Source organism: Rhinopithecus bieti, unplaced genomic scaffold (assembly GCF_001698545.2).
Source record: "Rhinopithecus bieti isolate Rb0 unplaced genomic scaffold, ASM169854v2 scaffold_28456, whole genome shotgun sequence".
NCBI lineage: Eukaryota > Metazoa > Chordata > Mammalia > Primates > Cercopithecidae > Rhinopithecus > Rhinopithecus bieti.
The window spans coordinates 712,956-737,425 of NW_016812403.1; the positions used below are offsets into that span (position 1 = coordinate 712,956).

The following is a 24,470-nucleotide window of genomic DNA, read 5'->3' on the forward strand; positions in this document are numbered from 1 at the left end:
TATATATATATATATATAATTGAAATTGTTCTTGCTGTGTTGTCCAGGCTAGAGTGCAGTAGCACAATCATGGTTCACTGTGGCCTCGATCTCCTGGGCTAAAATGATCCTCCCACCTCAATCTCCCAAATAGCTGAGACTATAGTCTACATGTGCACCACCACCACACCTGGCTATTTTTTTTTTCTAACTATAGAGATGGGGTCTTGTTATGTTGTCCAGGCTGGTCTTGAACTTTGGGGCTTAAGTGACTCTCTTGCTTAGGCCTCCCAAAGTGCTGGGATTACAGGTGTGAGCCACCCTGCTGCCCTTTTTAAAATTTATCTACATTTATAGAGTACAAGTGTAATTTTGTTACATGCATACATTGCACAGTGGTGAAGTGAGATCTTTTAATGTAACCATCACCTAAATAATGTACATTGTCCCTATTAAATAATTTCTTATCACCCACTCCCTTCTACTTTCTCACCCTTCCAAGTCTCCATTGTCTATCATTCCACTCTATGTCTATGTGTACACATTATTTAGCTCCCACTTATATGTGAGAATATGTAGTATCTGTTTGTGTCTAACTTGTTTCATCTAAGAAAATGGTCTCCAGTTCCATCCACATTACTGCAAAAGACATGGTTTCATTCTTTTTTATGGCTGATTAGTATTTCATTGTGTATATATGCCACATTTTCTTTATCCAATCATCCACTGATGAACACTTTGGTTGATTCCATATCTCTGCTACTGTGAATAGTGCTGTGGTGAACATATGGGTGTAGGTATCTTTTTATAATATATAATGACTTATTTTACTTTGGGTAGATACTTAGTGGTGGGACTGCTTGATTTAATGCTAGTTCTATTTTTAGTTCTTTGAGAAATATCCATACTCTTTTCCACAGAGGTTGTACTAATTTTCTTCCCACCAACAGTGTATGAGTTCCCTTTTCTCTATATCCTCACCAACATCTTTTATTTTTTGTCTTTTTAATAATACCCATTCTGAATGGTGTAAGACAGTGTCTTATTGCGGTTTAAATTTCCATTTCTCTGATAATTAGTGATGTTGAGCATTTTAATTCTGTGAAAAATGACAGTGGTACTTTGATAGGGATTGCACTGAATCTGCAGATTTCTTTGGGCAGTATAGTCATTTTAACAATATTATTCTTCAAAACCATGAGCACAGGATTTTTTCCACTGGTTTGTGTCATCTATAATTTCTTTCATCAGTGTCTTGTAGTTTTCCGTGTTAGAGATCACCTCTGTGATTAAATTCATTCCTAGGTGTTTTATGTTTTTGTAGCTATTATAAATGGTATTGCCTTCTTGATTTGGTTTTCAGCTGGATTGTTACTGATGTACAGAAATACTACTAATTTTGTACATTTATTTTGTATCTTAAACTTTACTGAACTCATTTATCAAATTTAAGAGGATTTTTTGGTGGAGTCTTGAGGTTTTTCTAGATACAAGACCATATCATCAGTGAACAGAAATAATCTGACTTCCTCTTTCCCAAATTGGATGCCTTTTCTTTCTTTCTTTTGCCTGATTGCTTTGGCTACAGCTTGAGTACTATGTCGAACAAGAGTGGTGCAAGTGGGCAGCCTTGCCTTGTTCCGGTTCTTACAGGGAATGCTTTCAATTTCTCCCCATTCAATATGATGTTGACTGTGGGTTTGTCACATATTCCTTGTATTATTTTGAGGTATGTTCCTTTTATGCCTAATTTGTTCAGAATTTTTATTATGAAGGGATGCTGAAGTTTACTAAATGCTTTTTCTGCGTCTATTGAGATGATCATGTTTGTTGTTCTTAATTGTGTTTATGTGATATATCACATTTATTGATTTGCATATGCCATATATAAAAATCAATTCATGATTTAACGAAGACTTTAATGCAGGAAAAATAGGTGATGATCTTCGCAACCTTGGGGCAGGCAAATAATTACTGGGCAGGACACAAAAATATTAAGCATAAAAGAAAAAATGATAAATTGAATTTCATCAAAGTTAAAAACTGTTCATCAAAAGACATCATTAAGAAACTGAAAAGGTAAGCAATAGATTGGAAAAAATTATATACATACACATACATGTGTACATGTATGGATTTGTGTGTAAATGTATACATCATATACTTATATATAAATGACGTATTTATACATTAATATGACACATATATATACACACAAATGACAAAAGGCTCATATCCAGAATATATAAAATATTTCTACAAATCAATAAGAAAAATATATTAAACCAAATTTAAAAGTTGGGAAATGATTTGAAACAGGCATTTCATGAAAGAGGAAATCCAAAAGTCTGTAAGTATAAATAAAGGTGACCAACTTCATCTGTTGTTTAGGAAGTGCAAATTAAAACCACAATAAGATACTATCACATGTCTACTAGAGTATCTAAATTTAAAATGTACCAATAACAAACATTAGAGGGGATGGGGATCAAAACTAGAACTCTTACACATTGCTAATGAAAGGTACAATCACTTTGGAAAACTTTTTGGCAATTTCTAATTAAGTTAAATATAGGTCTACTGTATCACACAGCCATTTCACTCCTAGATATATTATTCTTAATAGAAATGAGTGCACATGTCCACAAAGAGATCTGTATGAGAATGTTCATAACAACTTTATTCTGATAAAAACCAGAAACACCCAAATGTCTAACAGGAAAATTTGAAAAATGAATCTGCTCTATTCATACAAGGAAATACAACATTGAAAACCCACTCTTCACACAACCACCTAAATTTCACAGACATGAATTAAGTGAAATAAGTCACAAAACAGCACATATTATAAATGCCATTTATTTAAAGATCATCAAAAGATAAAACTGATTGATGGTGAAAGAAATCAGAATAGTAGTTACCTCTGGGAGGAGGGTAAGGAGAGTTACTGACAAGAAAAGGGAACAAGGAAACTCTCTAGGGGGGACAGAAACGTTCTGTATATTGTTCTAGGTGGTAGTTACACAAATATATACATGTCTAAAAATTCACCAGGCTATAATTTTAAAATCTGTGTACTTTACAGTAAGTAAATTATGTCTTCATAAAATTATGATTGAATTAAAAATAACATTTCATGGCTTCATAGAGATATGTAATCATTTTCACTACTCTCAATATTTTGTATAGTTGTTGGACTATATTGCAATGTAGTCATTCTTGAATTAAAGGGCCTTTTGGTTGATTTTGGGGCTTGTTCCGTTATACATTCCTATAAATATTATTGTGTCTGTCTCTGGTATATATGAGCAAGACTTACTCTTGGGTATAGAAGTGAAATTCCTTGGTTGTAGGATATGGGAATGGTTAACTTTACAATATAATGCCAGACCTTTTTGCCAAAGTAGTTGTGCCAAATAGTCTCACCAGCAATAATTAAGAGACACTCTTTATCCACATCTTTTCCAACACCTGGTATTATCAGACTTCTTATTTTTTGGTTTCTCTCAATGAAGTCTTTATTTGTATTTCCCTGATTTCTAATGACATTGAACATCTCATCACATGTTCATTAGCCAAATGTGTCCTTTTTTGTGAAATACTAGGTTGTGTTTGTCCCTTTTGTATTGATTGTGAGTTATCCAAATTTCGTATTATTCCTTTTTTGCTTATTTGCAGTACAAAAGCCTTTTCCCAGTTTATAGCTTATCACTTTCCCTCTGGTGTTGTTTCATGAACAAGAGTTCTTAACATAGAGAAGCTAATCCATCATTTCTCTTATGTTAGTGCCTTTGGTTATGTTGCTTATAAAATCCTTTCCTACACACCCCAAGATGCAGAATATATTCACCTGTATTTCCGCTTAGAGTTTCAACATTTTGCTTTTTACTAGAAGTCCCTGATTCCTTTGGAGTTAATTTTTGCCTGTGGTGTGAAATAGAAATTCAACTTTACTTTTCCATATGGAGAACTCTTGATTCCAGCTCCATTTACTGAATAGTCCCTCCTTTCTCTCCTCTCATATTTCATACAACCACTGTCAGAAAAAGTTCCAGATACACCTGGATATGTTTCTGTATTCTGTTTTATTCTGTTTGTCAATAATCATACTGCCCTAATTAACATAGCCTTGTAGGTCTTAATAGCTGGTAGAGCAAGACATTTGAAATTTCTTGGCTATTTTTGATCCTTTAGTCTTTCATATACATTTTATAGCCAGGAAAGCTTGTGAAATTTTTATTGTATTTGCACTGAATATGTATATCAATATGGGAAAATTAATTTTGATATTAAGTCTCTTGACACATGATTGTGATGTATCTTTATATTTATGTATTCTTCAGTGTTTTTCAATAAAATGTTGTAACTTTCCCCAAGGAGGTCTTATAAATGTCCTCCTTATGTCATATTTATTCTTAGATATTTTATATTCTTTGCTACTATTTTACATGATTTCTTCATTTTTATTACATTTTCTACTTAGTTGCTGATGAATAGAAGTGCACTTGACTTTTGTATATTAATCTTAAATCCAGCTACCTTGCTCAGCTCTCCTATTATTTCTAATAACTTATTTGTAGATTACTATAAATAATAAATCTTATTTCTGCTTTTCAAGTCTCACCTTAGTCTTAAGTTGACTAAAATCAACAATGTTAGGGGAAAAAAAAAGCTGACTTTCTTGACTATTCTCTATTTTAAAGGAAATTCTTCTCACATTCCCTATTCAGAATGATATTTTCTGTAGATCAGGTTAAGGAAGTTTCCTTTTCTTTTTAATTATGAATATATATTGAGTCTTATTACAAATGATTTCTCTGACATGATATGATTTTTTCCTTTAATATATTAATGTGGGGATTTATACTTACAGATTCTGAAATTAATTCCTCATTGTATTGTTGGGGATACTCAAGTTGGCCAAGATATATTATCTGTTAATATAAACAGCTGCATCCAACTTGCTAATAGTATGTCTAAGGTTTTACATCTATATTAGTAAATGAAATGGATAGTTTTCCTTTGTCATAATGTCTTGGTCTAGTTTTGTACCCTGCAGTTTAGAAGGTATAGTCTTAGGATAAATTAGGAAATTTTTTCTCTTTTGAGGGGTAGAAGAAGAGTTATAAGTTTAAGATGAAAGTATGGTAGAATTCTAAAGTCATTTGGGCCTGGTGTTTTGCTTGTAGAAGACTTTGAACTACTGCTTCAATTTCTTTAATAATCACAAGACAATTCAAGTTTTGTATTAACTGTCTTGTATAACTATATTTTTCTAGGAAAAGAATTGTTTTCATTTTGACTGAGTTTGCAGAAGTATTCACATACACCTAGTATTATTACCTAGTAGGATTCTCTTATCTTTCTAATCTCTCCTTTATCTATGGCTATAGTCCCTCTTCCATATGTAAGATTTTTTCTCTCTTTTCTTTTTTTTCAGACAGGGTTTCACACTTTCACCCAGGCTGGAGTGCAGTAATGCAGTCACGAATCACTGCAGCCTCCACTCTCCTAGACTCAGGTAATCCTCCCACCTCAGCCTTTCAAATAGCTGGGAATACTACTAAAAATCAGCCAGGCACGGGCCACCATGCCTGGCTGATTTTTAAAATTTTTTGTAGGGATGGGGTCTCACTACGTTGTATAGGCTTGTCTCAAACTCCTGGACTCAAGTAATCTACCTGCCTTGGCCTCCCAAAGTGCTGGGATTATAGGCATGAGCCACCATGCCCAGCCTGTTTTCTCTATTTCTTTCTTAATTTCGCCAAAGATTTATTTATTTTGTTTTTTTTTTCAAAGAACCAAATATTGACCTTGTTGATCTTTTCTATTCTACCTTTGTGTTCTATTTAGTCGATTTTTGCTCTTAGTTTGATCTTTCCCACTACTTTATTTGGTTTTACTCTGTTAAAATTGTGAAATTTTTAGATATCATTAATTTTCTGTATTTCTCTTGTTCTAATATAAATATTAAACTTCTACTGAAGTACATGTTTGCTGTATCCTTCAAACTTTGGTATGTTGTATTTTCATTATCATTCAGTTCTAGGAATTTAAATTTTTTCTTATTAGGGTTTATTCGTTGACTTATGAGTTGTTCAGATGCAATGTGATTTATTTTCCAGGTATATGCAGATATTTAATCTTGTTGTTTGCTGACTTTTAACTGTGTATTATTAGAGAATATGATCTGTGTTAACTTTATCAAGGCTTCCTTGCTTCATGGCCTAGGACAAGATCAATTTTAGTAAATATTCCACATGTGCTTGAGAACATGTACATTCTCTAATTAGAGAACTGTGTATGTGTCTACTAGAATAAGCTTGTTGTATTGTTAAAATCATCCATATATTTTTTCTTTGTTTCATATATCAGTAATTGAGAGAAGTGCATTACAATCTCCTACTATAATGGATTTGCCAATTTCTCCATGCAATGTTGTCAATTTTTGATATATATTTAAGGTTATTTTATTAGTTGCATACATTATTAAAATTACTATATAATCTTTTTGAGTTGAATCTTTAATCATTATAAAGTGACCTTCTTTATCCCTTAACGATGATTTGTTTATGTTAAGGTATATTTAATTGGTATTAATTCCATTATACAGGTTTTCTTTGTGGTGTTTCCCTGATATGTCCTTTTCCATTCTTTGTGTTTCAATATTTCCATATCTTTATGCTTCAAATATGCTTCTTATAAATAGTAGAGAGCTAGATTTTTAAAAAATTCAATAGACAATATACCTTTAAACAGGTATTTTTAACCAATGTACTTGTAATTATTTCTGTATTTGGACTTGTTTCTCCCATCTCAGCCTGTTATTGAAATGGGAAAAGTTCCCTCAGCCCCTTTGCAGGGCATGCAGTGGGGGTGTGGCTCGCTTCTTCTGTGTCCCGCTGCTCAAACCACTAGAAGGAGCATGCAGATGGGCAGATGTGGGGCTCCAACCCCAGGGCAGCATCTAGGGGTGAATGTTTACAGCTCCTGAAGTCCCAGTGGGTGTGTGTTACAGGGTGTTCTTTTAGTTTAGCTGTCCATAGGTGGCTTGTGTTAATCGGCTCAATTAGACCCCCTGCCTTATTGCAAGGACAGAGGGCCTTCTGCATTCCAAGGTTTCTTGCTTTGGTGTACTAGAAGAATCTGATCACACGAGGGCTTGGAGAATGAGTGCAAGGTTTTATTGAGTGGAGGTTCTCAGCAGATGGATGTGGAGCCAGAAGGGAGATGGAGTGGGAAAGTGGTTTTCCCCTGGAGTCAGGCAGCTCAGCAGCCTGGGCTCTCCTCCAACGGCCCCAGCCAAACTCCATGTTGTTCTGCCGGTGGATGGATTGCAGGCCTGCTGGCTCTGTGCCGCGGTGTGACTCTCGATGTCAAGCTGCTTGTGCGTCTGCCTGCTAGGGTCTTGGGGTTTTTATAGGCCCAGGATGGGGGCATGGCAGGCCAGGGTGGTCTTGGAAAATGCAACATTTAGGCAGGAAAAGAGAAATGCCTGTCCTCACCTAGGTCTGTGGGAACATGCCTGGGGGTGGAGCCCTAGCCAGGGACCATGCCCTCCTCTACCCACCTTGGCCTCCCAAAGTGCTGGGATTATAGGTGTGAGCCACCATGCCCAGCCTGCTTTCTCTATTTCGCCAAAGATGTATTTATTTTGTTGGTTTTTTCCAAGAACCAAATACTGACCTTGTTGATCTTTTCTATTTTATCTTTGTGTTCTATTTAGTTGATTTTTACTCTTAGTTTTATCTTTCCTACTACTTTATTTGGGTTTATTCTGTTAAAATTCTGGAATGTTAAGTTAGATATCATTAATTTTCAGTCCCTGCCCCCTTCCGTATCATTTTTATTTCAGTTTCTCCCACTCTTTGTATGTTTTCATTCCTTCCTACTTTAAAAATCTGATGCCTCCATATTCTCCTTTAGCACACTTTCATGTGCTGCTCCTATGCCCTTGCCCCCTTCCCAGTGCTTGTTATGTGGATATTATCATGAATTTTAATTCTGGGTTATTATGATTATGTTTTCTCTTCTTTGGTTTTGTGTTGTTTTTGTATTTTTTGATACCAGCAAACTCTACCAAGATATTTAAAGACTCTTGCTGCACACGGCTCTTGTGGCATCTCCTGGATTTGTTTTTCCTCCTCTGTAAGTACTTCTACCATGTGTTTTAACTGTAGGACTCTTGTGACAAACCCTCTGAGCTCTTGCATATTTGAAAATATCTTAATCATTCCCTTTCATATGAATAACAATTTGAATGGATATAAATTTTTAACTTGAAAGGTCTTTTTCCCTTAATACATTTAACATATTACTCCAGTTATTCTTGCATCCAATGTTGCTGCTGAAAAGTAGGATGTCAATGTGATTGTTGTTCTTTTTTATATGATTTGCTCATTCTCTCTGGGAGCTTTTAGAATTTTTCTTTTTGATGTTTTAAAATTTCATTATGTCTATTTGTCAGTTTTTTTCTTCTCTCTTATTGGGTAGTCTATCATTTCTTTAAAGCTAAGTTCTTTCTTTAATTCTGATGAGTTTATCCCCATTATTTCTTAAAAGATTTCCTCCTCCCTCTTTTTATTTTTTCTCTGAGAATCCTATTAGATAGATTTTGGCACTTTTACTTTTAATCCCATATATCTTTTCCATTTTCAATTTGTTTATCCTCTCCTGCTTCCTTCTGTATAAAATTCTACAATCTGATCATCTAGTTTTAAAATTCATTCTTTAGCTGTATCTACTATGTATCCTATATCACTGCATTCTATATTTCAACTATATATTTTTCATACCTACTTGGTTCTGTTTTTATTTCTTATTCTTGCTTCATATTATCAACATCTTCCCTTATCTCTCTTAGTATGTTCACTTTGTTAATTTTTAAATTCTAGGACTGTGTATTCTAAACTCTTTTCTAATGGTGTTTGAAACTTGGCCTCTGAGCTCATTTCCTGGGAAGCATTGGCACCCCAGAAGACAAGGCATGGATCTAGAGCCAGTCCTGGCCCTTGGCCTCGGGAGATCAAGGAAGAGTATGGGGAAGAATCCTAGACACCAAAAACCTGCCCCACTAAGCAACTCCTCAGTTCAGGGTTTCACACATGCCCACCTCTTCCCGCCAGGAGAAATAATCCAAGGAGAAGGCACTCCTAAAGTACACCAAAAGCATCACCCAGCAATCCTAGAGTTTGGAGGCCAAGAGGTAAGAAGTCAATGCCTACAACAAGTTAATTCCCACCCATTTTCCTTGGCTTCTCATTCGAGTAGGGCTTCAGTGCTGCTCTGATTTTATTACTTCAGACCCTTGTGAGGAGATAAGCATCGGTGTCCCAAAGCAAGTGATGACAGGCAAAAGGGGAAACTGGGTTGTTTTGTGTTTCCATTTTAATTCCCTCCCTTGGCTGTAGCTTTACCCACTATCCACACCAGCTCAAGCTATCCCTTTATCTTCCCAGGGATTTCTCACTCTTCTCTGAATCCTGGTATCATGAGGTTTCTCTCTAAAGTTACTTCAGGTTTAATCTTCAGAGAAGACATAGTATCTTAGCAGGAACCAGAATCTCCTCCAGCAGGACCTTCACTGAGTGGTCTTGAAACATAAACAGCTGTGATCAACTGCATGACACTACTATGTCAAAAGTCCTTTCGTTCCTATCCACTTATTTATATAAGGTTCTCAGTGTCTATAAAAACTAAAAACAACAATACAATATTGCTGAACATTGTCTCATTCTAACAATAGAAATATTCGATCATGTATGCATGAACTAATTGGGAGGGAAAGCAGCTCTATCCATCCACTAAAGCATTTCCAATATAATATTGTTAGTTTAATAATTCTAAAAAAATAAAATCATGTTCTCTTGATTGATTATATACTACTGATAATAATAATAATGAAAAGTCATTCTTAAATAATTTTTAGAAATTATAGAACCTTAGAGTCCCAGGAAACAAAACAAAAATTTAAATATAAATTTGAAATTTTTTGTAAAATGAGACAAATTATAGGTGATTAATAAAATCCATTCAAGCAAAATTATTATTACATTAGGATAAAGTTCTGTGGAAGAAGTAGAATAGAAACACAAATTCAAAGAAGAATGAATAACCTAGTTTCTGTTAAAGAAGAACTTGTTCATAAATATCTAAAATGAATGAGATGGATGTCCCATATGAGTAAAACTGATATTAGCTTTATTTTTCATTACAAATGTTTATATGAGAAATTATATCCCTTGCAAATTAATTATATTTATGGTGAAATTTTTAAAGTTCAACCTAAAAATATCTGAGGAGACTCATCATTTTTCAAAATTCTTTTATGTTATAATTTAAACATAAAGGTTTGAACTGATTGTTCCAAAAACACTTCATTCTTATTCCAATCTACAAAACCAGCACTTCTAGACTTTATTTTTTCTCATACCATTTTCCTAATTACCTAAGAAGCAGTTTTGATCGCTTTTACTCTCTTACCTAACACGTCTACTTAGTTACAAAATTATGTTTTCTTTCTTAGGTCTTTCTCCCCTATTCTCTGTTCCCACTCACTGCCCTAGTTCCAGTCTTCATTATCTCTTCCCAGTCCACTTCAATTCTCCGCTTTCTGCTTGCCACCATGACAACGTTTATCACACACTGTTGCCACATAACTCTTCCTGAAGTTCTGTCTGTCCTGGCCAACAATGTATCCACCAACCCACTAACTGATAGAGTCTCAGACACTTGGCTACTTGTTGCCAACCTGTTCCAGTACTCATGGTTTCTATTTAACTCCCGACTCTTGGTTCACCTCCTCATTAAGATCCTGCTTCCTTCCACCCTTTAGCCACAACCTGTGTATATGGGTTCCCTCAAGACCTTCAACTCCAATTTATTCCTAGGGCTCTTCCTAGATTCAACTGAGATTCAAACTACCTCAGGCAAGATACTCCATTCGAATAAGAGTTCTTCCCTCAGAATCTAATCACTATCTCTAGCCCACAGACTTCATCCAAGTCCATTCACATAACGCTCCAAGGGTGAGAGGGACAAAAGAGAAAACTCACACAAGCACAGCAGTGATCATGGCACTTGAGTGCCTTTTAGTAGTAAGTCATTGCCAAATGAATCAAATGTAAAGTCTTAGGGTCTAGAGCAAAATAGCTCTAACCTTCCTTTTCAACATAATTTCCCACTACTGTCCTATATGCCTTCTATGGTTATAGAAAAAAAAGGAACTACAAATTATTCTCTGAATATACTTCAGATTTCTTCTATCTTTATGCCTTTGAAAAGTGATTTCTATCTAGAATTCTCTTACCTTCCTTACCCGGACTCCTACATTAATTTCTATTTTTACCCAGTTTTTAAAAAGCCAGATCACATATTACCTCCACCCTTAAGTAATTTTTATAATCCCCTAAAGCAGAGGTGTCCAATCTTTTGGCTTCCCTGGGCCACATTGGAAGAATTGTCTTGGGCCACACATAAAATACACTAACACCAACAACAGCTGAAGAGCCAAAAAAAAGAAAAAAAAGATAAGTCTCATAACGTTTTAAGACAGTTTATGAATTTGTGCTGGGCTGTGAGTTGGACAAGCTTGCTTAAAAGAATAATAGCTCTCTTCTTGGAAATTTAGTAGTAGTTGTTATAGTACATTTACGTCCTTGTGGATCTATCATTCTCTGCCAGTGCTTTTGTTTTAAACCCTTTATTAGGCTGTGGGCAACCTGTGGGCAGGGACCATGCCAGACTGATCCTTGTGTCCTCCAAAGCACATAGTAGTTATCTAATAAATATTTGTTGAATTATTGAGTATATACCAATAATTGAATATTGAGTAAATCCCCAAGTGTCCTGGCTCATGAGCTTTTCCTTAACATAATTTTTTTTTTTTTTTTTTTTTTTTGACATGGAATCTTGCTCTGTCGCCCAGGTTGGAGTGCAGTGGTGCGATCTTGGCTCACTGCAACCTCCACCTCCTGGGTTCAAGCGATTCTCCTGCCTCAGCCTCCCAAGTAGCTGGTACTAGAAGCACCTGCTACCATGCCAGGCTAATTTTTGTATTTTTAGTAAAGATGGGGTTTACCATATTGGCCAGGCCGATCTCAAACTCCTGACCTTGTGATCCACCCATTCGGCCTCCCAAAGTGCTGGTATTACAAACGTGAGCCACCATGCCCGGCCTCCTTAACATAATTTTTATGGAAAGCTTCATTAGAGACTCAAAAATGTATTCATATACATAAGATTAATTCAGAATGTATGAATAACTACATATAGTAAAATAAAGTAAGAGTTAACATATTTAGGATGAAAATATACAGAAGGAAAAAATAACAGCCAACAATTAGTTAGGTATCAGAAAGTTTCCATCCTCTTATATAGAGTATATATGTTAAAGCTAAAGGTCAAAAGCTAATGATCAAAACCCGAACAACAATATGTAAATTAATGAACAAAGGCCCTGTTCATACATTAGGAAAGACTGTTCTGAAATTAGTTCCTACACCTTGATTACAAAGTGCTTTTGCAAGGTTGTGACTATAAAGCAAAGTACAGACTTACTTGTGGTAAATTAATTACTCAAGGAGAGGAACTGTTTTATTCATCTTTGTACCTCTCTAGTACCTGATGGATTAAATAAAATGATACTTGCTACAATCAATATAGACATTTGAGTGATTGATGTCCTATTTAAAATAAGCCACCTGGCAAGACTGATGCACTTTAACGATATTAATAATTCCTTTCATTTCAAAGAGCATACAACTGTTCTTTTCTACCTATGGAATGAAGTTAAAATTGTAACCTGGATTCAAGTCCACTCATGATTTTCTTTTCTTTCTTAGTCTCACAATTTTCTTTCCTTTTCTGGTCTCATTTCTCACTTCTTTCCTTCAAGCTTCTTATCTGCCAGTCAAATTAAACTTTCTGACTTCACACTTGCTTGCCTCCATACCTCTGGTCATTTTGTAATTTCTTATGTCATTTATCATTTTCTTCCTTGCACTGAATCTTATACATAGGTTGTTTTCCTTACTAAATTGTAAGTTCCTTATGTCAGAGACCATGTCTTATGTGGCTTTAACTATATTTTATACCTAGCACCTGCTACCTGGTAGGCGCACCCGTGTGTGCACACAAACTGTGTTGAAGGAATTAATGTTTGAATACCATTAAAGATCAAACTACATTTTGGCAAGACATAAAACAAAAAAAACCCAAAAAAACAAAAACTGGCTTCCTTAATTTATAGCAGTGGCTTTTAAACATAAGTGGGCAGAAGAAATGCCCGGGAAACTTGTTTAAAATGTGAATTCTTGGTGTTATTTGTCGCCAGGAGACTTTGAAGGAATACCAAGGCAATTGCCTAATAAGAAGCAATTAACTCCTGAGCCACAGTTGACAGTAAAAGGAAACAAGGAAGAAATGAACGAAAGAAAAGAACCAGCACACTCCCGGCCATTAGCGTCAAACTCTTTCTTTGCAAGAAAGTCATTTCTTGGGTATTTTCCTTACATCTAACCTCTGACTTTTAAATCAAGATGACAATATGTATGTGTTTATTTGAAATTCCATTCCCTTAAATGTACAAGAGAAATAGTCATTTTCTTAGAATACTTTTCAGATAATTACCATATTTCAAAATGCACAGTACATAGGCTAAACCATAGAAACTTTTATAGAAAATGTTACTATGTGTTAGGTATTGCAGAAGGTAAGCTCTGCTTATAAAGCAGCAGGGCGCTGAGAGAACTATCATGTTTTCCTTAGATTACTTCAAACAGAGGATATGAATCATAGAAAGTAAGACTTCAAGTGGTTAAGAAGAGTTTTGCCTTTTAGAAGTTTGTAAAATGCCAGTATTCTAAATTTCATCCACTGAATTCCTTAGGACAATCCGATATAGCACACAATATCTGTCACTTCTCTATCCATTTGGCAAAGACTTCATAGAGACAAATGTTACAGAGGCTCAAAAATGGAGACTACTAGAAAAATGACCAAAGCCAGAAATAAAGTTGTGCTAATTAGAAAACAAATAATTAAATGGCCCAACCCGAATGTTGTGTGATGCTGAAAAGAGATAAATTTCTAAGGCACACCATCTGTTTTACAGTTTATTTTGCTGTACTACAAACCTACTCAATATAGTTTTGCAGTGATCTAGCTGCTAACTCATTTGCACAATTACTTTAGGCCAGAAATAATTATTGCACAGAATCCTTTGAGAGAGCAACACATTCATAGAAGAGGGCAAATAGAATTCATTCTTGGGTGAAGATTATTTTTAGCCCTTAAAGAAAAAAAATGTTATTTAAAGCAATGATTAGAAATTGCCAAAGGAAAATTAGGTAATTTAAAAGGAGAGTGATATCACTATATATTTATGTATCTAAACTGATCTGAGGTTCTTAATGTTTTAGTGCCTAAAGACATGTTGCTGGGGCCTCTTCTCTCTATCTGTATTTTCTTCCTTATTTATCTCTTCAGTCCAATGGCTTTATGTGGTGTTTGTATACTTATGATTCTCAAATTTATATCTCCATCTTAAATCTTTCCAGTTTCAAACTCATACATTCAATTATCTGTTTGATATCGCCACTTGGATGCCACATAAGCATTGCAAACTGATCCTATCTAATACAGAACTCTTGATTCACCATCCCTGTCCCAGAAAGAAATCTATTTCTCCTACAGTCTTCCATATCTCAGTAAATGGCACCAACATCGAACCAGTTATTTGAATAAAATCTAGATGTCATCCTTATTTCCTCTCTTATCCTCATTCTTCATCTAATCCATCATCAAATTCTATCAATTATGCCTCTAAAATATAACTCACGTTTTTCTCTTCATCTCTATTCTATCCAAGTCACTATAAAATCTCTCAACAGTACTACTTCAACATCTATCTAATTCTCTATTTCCAAGCCATTCCCCACCCAAATAGTCAGAATGATCTTTTAAGAATGTTATCGGCCGGGCATGGTGGCTCACGCCTGTAATCCCAGCACTTTGGGAGGCCAAGCTGGGCAGATCACAAGGCCAAGAGATTGAGACCATCCTGGCCAACATGGTGAAACCCCGTGTCTACTAAAAATACAAAATACAAAATAAAATACAAAACAAAAAATACAAAAATGTGCTGGGTGTGGTGGTATGTGCCTTTTGTCCCAGCTACTAAGGAGGCTGAGGCAGGAGAATCGCTTGAATCCAGGAGCCGAGATTGTGCCACTGCACTCCAACCTGACGACAGAGCGAGACTCCGTCTCAAAAAAAAAAAAAATTATCATATGCTAATTTACATTTTAAATGTAATTATACCATGTATCCCCAATACCTAACACAGTATCTAGCAAATAATAGATCTACAATTTTTAATAGATGAATACTCTCTAGTAATATTCCCATATGGCTCTAATAATTTCTAATATCAGTTCTTAGAAAAATTTCTGAGATATCTACAGACCTATCCACTTACTGAATCATTCACTCATTCAGCAATTGTTTGAGGATTGTATTAATCGAAATTAGGTCCAGCTGCACACTATAGGGTATTTTAAAGATGACAGAAGTCTGTTTCTCATTCATATAAAAAATTCTGGAGGTAGGCAGTGAAGGGTTGACATGGCAGCTCTGTGAGCTACTATTATGGTTCCTTGCATCTTGTTGCTCTGCCATTTCCAGATTCCACTTTATAATCTAATATGGCTACTCAAACTCACATCTGCATCTACCAGGAAAAAGGAAGTACATGAGAAATGCCACACCAGCTCCATTTAAGGACACTTCCCAGAAATTGCACCCACTTCCACTTGCATCTCACTGACCATCACGATAACTAGCAAAGAACACTGGGGAAGAGTCTTTTAACTGGACAGCAATGTTTCCAACTAAAAGTCAGGATCCTTATTATTATAGAAGGAGAAGGATAAATATTGAGGGACAAGCAGTAGCCTTTTCCAAGGTTCCTCTTGTGACCAGGTAATGTTTGGATGTAGGGATACGAAGATCAGTAAGACACAAGGTCTGTGCTTGAAGAATTTAGTCTAACGGCAGAAAGCAATATGTAAATAAATAAAATTCCAAACCAGGAGACTGCCACTGTTTGGAGATCATGGCTTTTCTGAGTCCCCAAAGATTTTCTATACCCCAAGAGTTGAAAGAGAGGTGAGTGGTTCCAGTGTTTTACATCATTGAACTATATAGACTGTTTCAACTTTCCAGAGCTATAATATTGGACATTTTTCAGCTCTGTTCTATTGGACATGATACTTTCATGACACTGAACAAAGATCATTTAAACCTCTATAAATATATATAAACAACTGTGACAACGGTTCTAACAGTTTGAAAATGCTCATTTTCAGAAATTTGTCAAGACTCAATGTTTTTTAATTTGACAGAAAATCAAACTAACTGACTGTTTTAAGATTATACAGAAAATTCCAAGACAAAATAAAAAGAAATGAGCAATGGTGGCGTGTCAGAAAGAAAGAAGTAATATTGTAACTTACTGTTAACCACTGGTTATCTAGTAGTTCCTTAGCTGTGATTCTGTGAGCAGGATCTACTTTCATAAGTTGTTTCAAAACACTTTTAGCTAAAAATAAGAAAAAAATCCTGAAAAATCTTATTTATTTTAACTACAATTAATAGCATACATTTTATAATTTTTTAGGATTAGGTCTGTATAACAGGAAAGAAAGATGTCACATATACAATAAAAATCATCAGTATAAATGCCTAATAAATATAGTTTAAAGCCTAAAGTGAAGTTTTATTGCCTGGATTACCTAGTTTAATGGTCTATAGTAAACATTAGCTAGATGATCAGCAAATTTCCTCTTTAACTTTTACTACATATTTTCTGTTTTTGAAAGTTTTGATGATGAACAATCACAGTGAAGATATTTCTATTTCCACAAGTAAATAGTGTTCATTTCCACAAGTAAATTTAATGATGAAACAGAGATTTAAAACATTTTAACCACTGGCCAACTTTCTTATGTTACTTATATTAGCTTTAGTAAATAATAACACACTTAAACTTACCACAATCACTTATGGAATTCCAGACTGGATTTTCAAAATGTAGTTCTCCTTTTCTTATTAACTCAAAAAGCTTCTCTTCTGAGCTTGCCAAAAAGGGTGGTTCTCCACAAAATCTGCAACAAAAGCAATCACTTTGTTTAAATTTTTTAAATAACAAAAATAAGGCTATTAAAATTAAGTTTCCATAGGACTTGGAAGTAGTGCTGCTTCATATTTAAGGAAAGGATAGGAAGAGATGGGTACCTGCCTGAAAGTAAAAATGGAAGCAACAGGGTTTTCCAAGATCAGTGCTAGGCTCTTATTTCAATATTTAGGGAAAGGATCTGGTAGAGGAAGTATGCAAGTATACACTGAAACCTCCAGATTAGCAATGACCCAAAGCTCTTGCAGGTGGGGAAACACTAAGCTTAAATGGGGCTAAAATACAGGAAGGTGAGTGTAAGTGTACAATAATAGTCGTAGCTAATGAAGGAGATACACTTTGAGAGGGAGCAACAGGAAGGTAATACCTTAAGGTACATAATGCAAATTGACTCAACTGAAAAATACAATGAGTTATCAGAGTCTAATTAGTTACCAAAGTCTAATGACCAGCTAAGGCTTTTATCCATAGTAAAATACTATACAAATGTTAGCAATAATAAAAATAAACCAAGACTAACCCTGAGAATTTCTTTTTATTTTTTGAGATGGAGTCTCACTCTGTCTCCCAGGCTGGAGTGCAGTGGTGCGATCTCGGCTCACTGCAACCTCTACCTCCTGGATTCAAGTCATTCTCTTGCCTCAGCCTCCCGAGTAGCAGGGATTACAGGCATGCACCACCATGTCCGGCTAATTTTTGTATTTTTAGTAGAGATAGGGTTTCACCATGTTGACCAGGTTGGCCTCGAACTTCTGACCTCAAGTGATCTACCTGCCTTGGCCTCCCAAAATGCTGGGATTACAGGCATGCACCAATGCGCCCAGCCCTAACCCTGGGAATTTCTATAGGATCTGAGTCAAAGCCAAAAAGCCATTAAAATTGACACAACTCTTCAAAAATTGTATATGAAATGAAAAGGGTCTGAATGTGGAAAAATCAGACAATAATTTGACCCTTTGGCCTGAAAGGGTGAAAGCTGAGTACACATAATGACCAACATCAGTAAAACCATGAGTAGTGTGTATAAAGTAAACATGGGCTTGTAATACAGAAACAAGGTATCTTTAGACTCTTAACAGAACATGGCAAGCCTATAAAGCTATTACTTCAATAAGTGGTCTAGGTCAAAACTACAAGAACAAGCTTAAAAGCTGACTTCAATTCTTCATAATACAATATCAACAAATGTCAGCCATCCTCATTACTGTCAACTCCAACATCTGAGGGCAATCCTAAGACAACAACCAGATTTGTCCAAAGACAACCAGACAGATGAAATTAGATTCATCACAGAGGCAACTCTGTGTCTATTCTTCAACTCTCAGGAATATATTTTTATACTTCATTGATGAACGAATAAAATGGTGTAATTTCATTATACTTCCCAAACTGCTGGTCTACACTGTACATAAGTATACTAATCTCTATATCTTTTAACAGTTACATTTTTACTAATTTTCTTTATATTTTAATTATTTAAAATCTAACTCATGAACATTTTCTGAATAAGTCAAAATTTGATTTTTTCATAATAATAATGATGATTATGATGACTTTTGTGGGGAGAAAAGTTGCTTTCATCCTAGTGGTTTATCAAACTAGACTGGACAATAGAGCTTTTTCATTTACCAATAGGTTCTTACTAAGTATTTATCAGTATCATATTGTTCCGCAAACTCTTATTTTAATACTTTTTATCTCTCTAGCTCATTCTGATTTCCTCTGTCTCATCCTATTCACCTAGATATTTAGTTTTAAAATGCAATTAAAAAGCTATGGAAAACAAAATAGCCAGAAAAATGGCCTTCTGGACAATTACTATATATTATAATAGTGCAGGCCAGCAAAGGCCTACTTCATTGAGCCTGTTATCAACCAGTGATATGCACATTCACCAATTTCTTAGCTGCCTCTGCATTGCCTGACTAGCATGCAAGTATAGCTTAAGGGCTACATCTTAAAAAGTTCACTTTTTTCTGTTGTTTGCAATTTTACTTACATAAAAATGTATCTAATGGTTGACTAATCAGCAGCATACAAAATTTTATGACAGCAATTTCCTCCACATCCAGAAAAGGGAATCCAAGAAATGAAAAATGTCTCTTAAAGTCTTCCTACTATTTTGTTGCATTCATAGAAATCAAAACAGCAGAGGACAGTAACTACAAAGAATATTTACTTATGCTAATTTCACCTTGAGGAAGTATGTTAGCACTATCTGATTAAATAGAAATGAATCAGAAGTCACTGAAAACAAGCAAATAAACCCCTGGAGAAGGTAATATGTTTGTGCTCTTGGTAAAGGAAATTATACCACCATTGGGCTCAGACAGATTAATGAATAGGCACTGATTAGCTAAGTAAGAGTCTACTGTAAAGAAAAGACAACGTCATTATGATGGTATGCAGTCACACTCTGAAGCAGAAAAATTAAAATTATATTTCTAAGAAAGAGAAAGATAGTTAAGATATAATACATTCACTTTCCTTAACACCAAGTTCAAACTAAGAAGGCAGCAAACACTATATGAATTGCATAATATTAGATTATATGTAGGATGTTTGACTCATGCTTTCGATAAAGCCTTGAGAGTATAAAGACTAATTTAAAAGCTATACTTTAATTAAAGACTAAGGCTCAGAATTTTGCACCATGATTTTAATCAGCACAAAATGATCAAAACTTTTGAATACTTTTATACTTTATGTAATCTAAGCAACAATGTGTGTTGACCAGCTGAGTTACAGCTACAATCACATCATCCAATTTCTACTGCCTGTGTATTCCATTTCACAGAACTGTGAAAATGTAACTACTGTGATGTCAATATTTAGAAATGATCTGGAAGAGGTAGTGCATAGTGAAATCTTCAATATGACCATAAAACCAATGTTGCATCAACATAAAAATGTTCACATTCACCAAGAGGCAGAACAATGGTCACTAACTTTTCAGAACACCTCTTAGAAAATTCACTTTAATTCAATTTAACAAACATACTGAGCACTGAATGTATGTCTCTTATACCACATACCAGGAATGCAAAGATGAATAATCTAAGGTCTCTGTCCTCCACGGAATTTGGAACAAGGAAAACAGATACAATATATATATAATATTATAATATAGTTTTTAAAAGCTTTATGAGACTACATAAAAGGGAACAATGAATTCTATCAGATTTACACATGTGCAAACCTTCCTGGTTAAATGTTCCTATTTTATTATTTTTTCTTTCAACATTACTGTTTTGCATGCTACCTTAAAATCTTTTGTGGAGCATGAGAAAGTATATACATAATAAATGTAGGAACTCTGCTATGGTGGGGTAAAGTAGGAGTAGAGAAATAGAAGGCTTTAATGTTTGAGCTGAGTCCACCCAGGAAAGAAGCTTATAAAGAAAAAGAATACACACATACCCATACACACCCCAGAGGCATGCGACACAGGGTGTGTCCGAGTATTGAAATGTGACCTGGAATCATCACAGCACAGTGTAGGTGCACAGGAATACATATCTAGCCCCAAACTGGAAAGGCATGCTGGAGTCAGGTCATGAAAGACCTGCTATGTCATGCCATGCCATGCCAGGATGCTCTGATACTTACCTGTATACAAATATGTATACATGTATGTATATATATATATCAAAGGCTTTTAATCAGGAAAGCAGTATGATCAGATTTGTGATTTGAAAGGACACCCCTGGCAGCAACATGAAGGACAGACCAGGGAGGGTGACCAGAAGTAGGGAGAACAGTCAGAAAGACCCTGCAATAGTCTAGAAAAGGAATCATAAGGAGAAAAGATACAGGTGAAGAGAAATCAAAGAATAGGTAAGGATATTTCAAAGGAAAAATGAGCAGGACATGGAGTTTGACTGAATCTTGAGAATGAAAGAGAAGGAAGAACAAGAATGACTGAAGGCTACAGCAGCATTAAGGGAACTGGGAACTGTAGAATACTCCCTAGATCCTGAGTGACCCTCTACCTAGTTAGTACCCACTCCCACCTATGCTCTGCCTGTATGGGCAGAACCAGTGCCAGGCCACAGTACCTGCCTATACCTGATAAGCTATAAGCGAACTTCATGAAGCTTTTGGTTTGTAGCAAGGGATACGGGAGGTGTTAAGATTTTTCATTTTGCTCAGATCATATTGTTGCATTTATAAATCAATGAAAACCAAAGCTGAAAGTTATAAATTTATAGTATTAAAAAACACCTAAGGGATGTATACCTGACAACTAATAAGAGCGCTTTTAGAATGATCTCCCAATTGGTTTTAAATCACTTTTAAAATATATATTAGTTTTAATTTAAAGTCTATATCATTCTACTGTTAGAAACTATCCACTCATCTTAAAGTGTACATTTAGCAGGCTACTTACAACATGTACATTATGACACCTATGCTCCAAATGTCACACTGCTGGCTATAGTCGTGGGCATTGATAACTTCAGGGGCTGCCAAGCAAGCAGAAATAAAATAATATTAATAATACAATAAATGTCTTTTAAATGCTTAAACACAAAGCATGAAAAATGTGCTGATGTGCTGTAATTTATTCTCCCATAGGGAAAAGAAAACCAACAGCAGATGTTAAATGAATAATGCACAGGCCTTAACAATTGATGTCACTGTATCCTCACTCCTATCATTTAGCTTCTAATGGAACAATGGTGTAAACTGTATAACTAAATGCACTACCCTTTATTTCTTTAAATCGTTAAGAAATGATTTTGCAAAGATTGTGTAGTTATAGTAGAAGACAACAATAGCCCAGCCCTTTCCACAAAATAGAATTAAATATGTGCCTTAAGTAGATGTAACATAATGCAAGCCCAATATGTAGAAATCTGGATTCACAGAAAAACTAACGTACATGGTTATAAATCACTTTAGTAAAATAATAATAGCATCACTCCTATAAAAGAATATGAACTATTTTCTGCATTTTCAAATAAGAAAGCCAAGACAAAGAGAGAGCTCCTATAAAACTGGATCAAAAAGCCAACTAGTCACAAGTCATAGACTATACTAAATGTGTGTGTATGTGTGTGTGTGCGTGTGCGTGTGCGTGTGTGTGTATTTATATACATTTTTTGAGACAGGGTCTCACTCTATTGTCCAGGCTGGAGTGCAGTGGCATGATCATAGTTCACTGCAGCCTCAAACTATTAGGTTCAAGGTATCCTCCCACCTCAGCCTCCTGAGTAGCTAGAACTACAGGTGCATACCATCATGCCTGGCTAATTGTTTTTTAAAAATTATTTTAGAGATGGGATCTTGCTGTGTTGCTCAGGCTGGTCTCAAACTCCTGGCCTTAAGTGATCCTCCCACCTCAGCCTCCTGAATAGCTGGGATTACTGGCATGAGACACTACACTCAGCTGGCTGCCTTTTTAAAAAGTCACAAATGACATTGCAGGAGCATGTCTATTGTACCTCTACAGCTAGGAATCAGATATCTTTAAGAAAAAATAAAAAGAAAGTAATTATAAGCAGAAAAATAAAATATACATATATATTTCAATAGAACTTTAAAATTTATAAAGTACTTTTGCATAAATTGTTACTTGTATAAAGTATGTTAAGAATTCTGTGAGATAGGTATGTAAGCATTTGACTCCCTTTGCCAATGAGGAAACTAAGTTTCAGATATATTAAGTGACTTGCCTAAAGTTACACAGCTGCAGAGTGCCTCCTATGCAAAAGGTGCGTTTTTATTTTAGAAAAGTTTCAATCTCCCCCACCTACACACACACACACACACACACACACACAGACACACTTTTGATAACTACTAAAACAAATGGAATTTCATTTTCTCCTTTTCCTCTGCCTAGTGTTAAAGAAATGAAAGGCAACAAAAGGGGTCAAAAGATTAAACAGAAGAAAGAAGGTATAGATGACTAACACTGAGCAATCTGTCTCCAAATAACTGAAAATTAACTAATATTTTCCTTTAAGCTGCTATTTGTATTCGTTAACTCTACTTAAAATCTTTAAATATGGAATTTTTAAAGTTCCAGTTACTCTATGGCCACACATCTATGACAAGGGCAAATTCTGTGACTGGATTCAATGAAGGATTTCCACACTGGTGCAGCACACAGCAGGGGACAGGAATTCCTGGCTCTTTCAGAGTCATCTTAATTATCAGGAGCATTTCAATTTGCACCATCATCCCAGCCCTCATAGGGATGCAGAGGCCAGAGTAACTGCCAAGAAGCCATTTAGGAAGTCAGCAAAGCTCCACAAACCATCTGTCTTCTCTCTTGTTCTCTCACTTGTTATCAGTGTAGACAACTAATAAGGAGGCATAAAACTCAGGGTGCTTGAATATATTTTCCCCATGTAATTACAGACCAGATGTCTTTTGCCAACAGGGGGATATGAACAGAATCAAAAGTAGCCTTTTTCCAAATAAGATAAAACAATTTCAAAACTTTATGCATCTAGCAGACAAAAAAAGCAATGAATTAGGTATACTTTTCAGTAATAAAAATGAATAAACTACTGATACAACAACATGGATAAGTCTCAAAATCATGGCGTACGACAAAAGAAGACAAACACAAAAGAGTATGTACTGTATGATTCAATGTAGATAAACTTCTAGATATGCAAAACTGAGCTGTGGCAATAGAAATCTTCAGTGGTTATGGGTGGGGGATTGACTGAAAGGGACACAAAGGAACTTTCTGGGGTGATACAAATGTTCTATGACTTGAACATGATGGAGTAGTGATTACACAAGTGCATGCATTTGTCAAAACTTAAAATTTGTGCATCTTATTGCAAGTAAATTATATTCCTAAAAAGTTGATTTTTTAAAATCTACTAAAAGTACAAAAACAATGTGTCAAAGACCTATCTTGGTGAATGACTCTCTTAGCGATCAACAGAAGTGGCAAGCAAAGATACACCAACAATATGGAAGATCTGAATCACAAAAAAATCACATTTGATTTAATAAGCACACAGAGAAATTTTTATGCTCAACAAACCAGGTATACATATATATTTTTAAAATATCCAATGCATCATTTGCAAAAGTTGATCATGTGTTCCGTCGCAAAGAAAATTCCTAAAAGTTGAAAACCTTTAAGATGCAATCACCTACCACAATAAAGAAAACCAGACAGATAAACCAAAAGGCTAGGACAACTAACATGCATTCTCATGAGTTTCAAACACATCTCAACCACCTGTAAAATTCTAAAACACTTCTAAATAATTTTAAATTAAAGAAGACTAAAATTAAAATTACAGTATATCAAGAAATGAGAAAT

The 24,470-nt window shown here is 35.1% G+C and overlaps 1 protein-coding gene across 4 annotated transcripts in view; it reads right to left on the bottom strand.

Annotated features, from left to right (window-relative positions):
- STK33 (serine/threonine kinase 33) overlaps window positions 1–24,470 on the bottom strand; it is an 89,549-nt gene that overhangs the window by 23,294 nt on the left and 41,785 nt on the right. For all 4 annotated transcript variants that reach the window (XM_017896383.1, XM_017896386.1, XM_017896384.1 and 1 more), the window contains exons 8-10: window positions 21,564–21,639; window positions 17,032–17,144; window positions 16,494–16,579 (exon numbers count right to left, since the gene is read on the bottom strand). In XM_017896383.1, coding sequence (XP_017751872.1) covers window positions 16,494–16,579; window positions 17,032–17,144; window positions 21,564–21,639 — 275 coding nt within the window. The remainder of the gene's footprint in view (window positions 1–16,493; window positions 16,580–17,031; window positions 17,145–21,563; window positions 21,640–24,470) is intronic.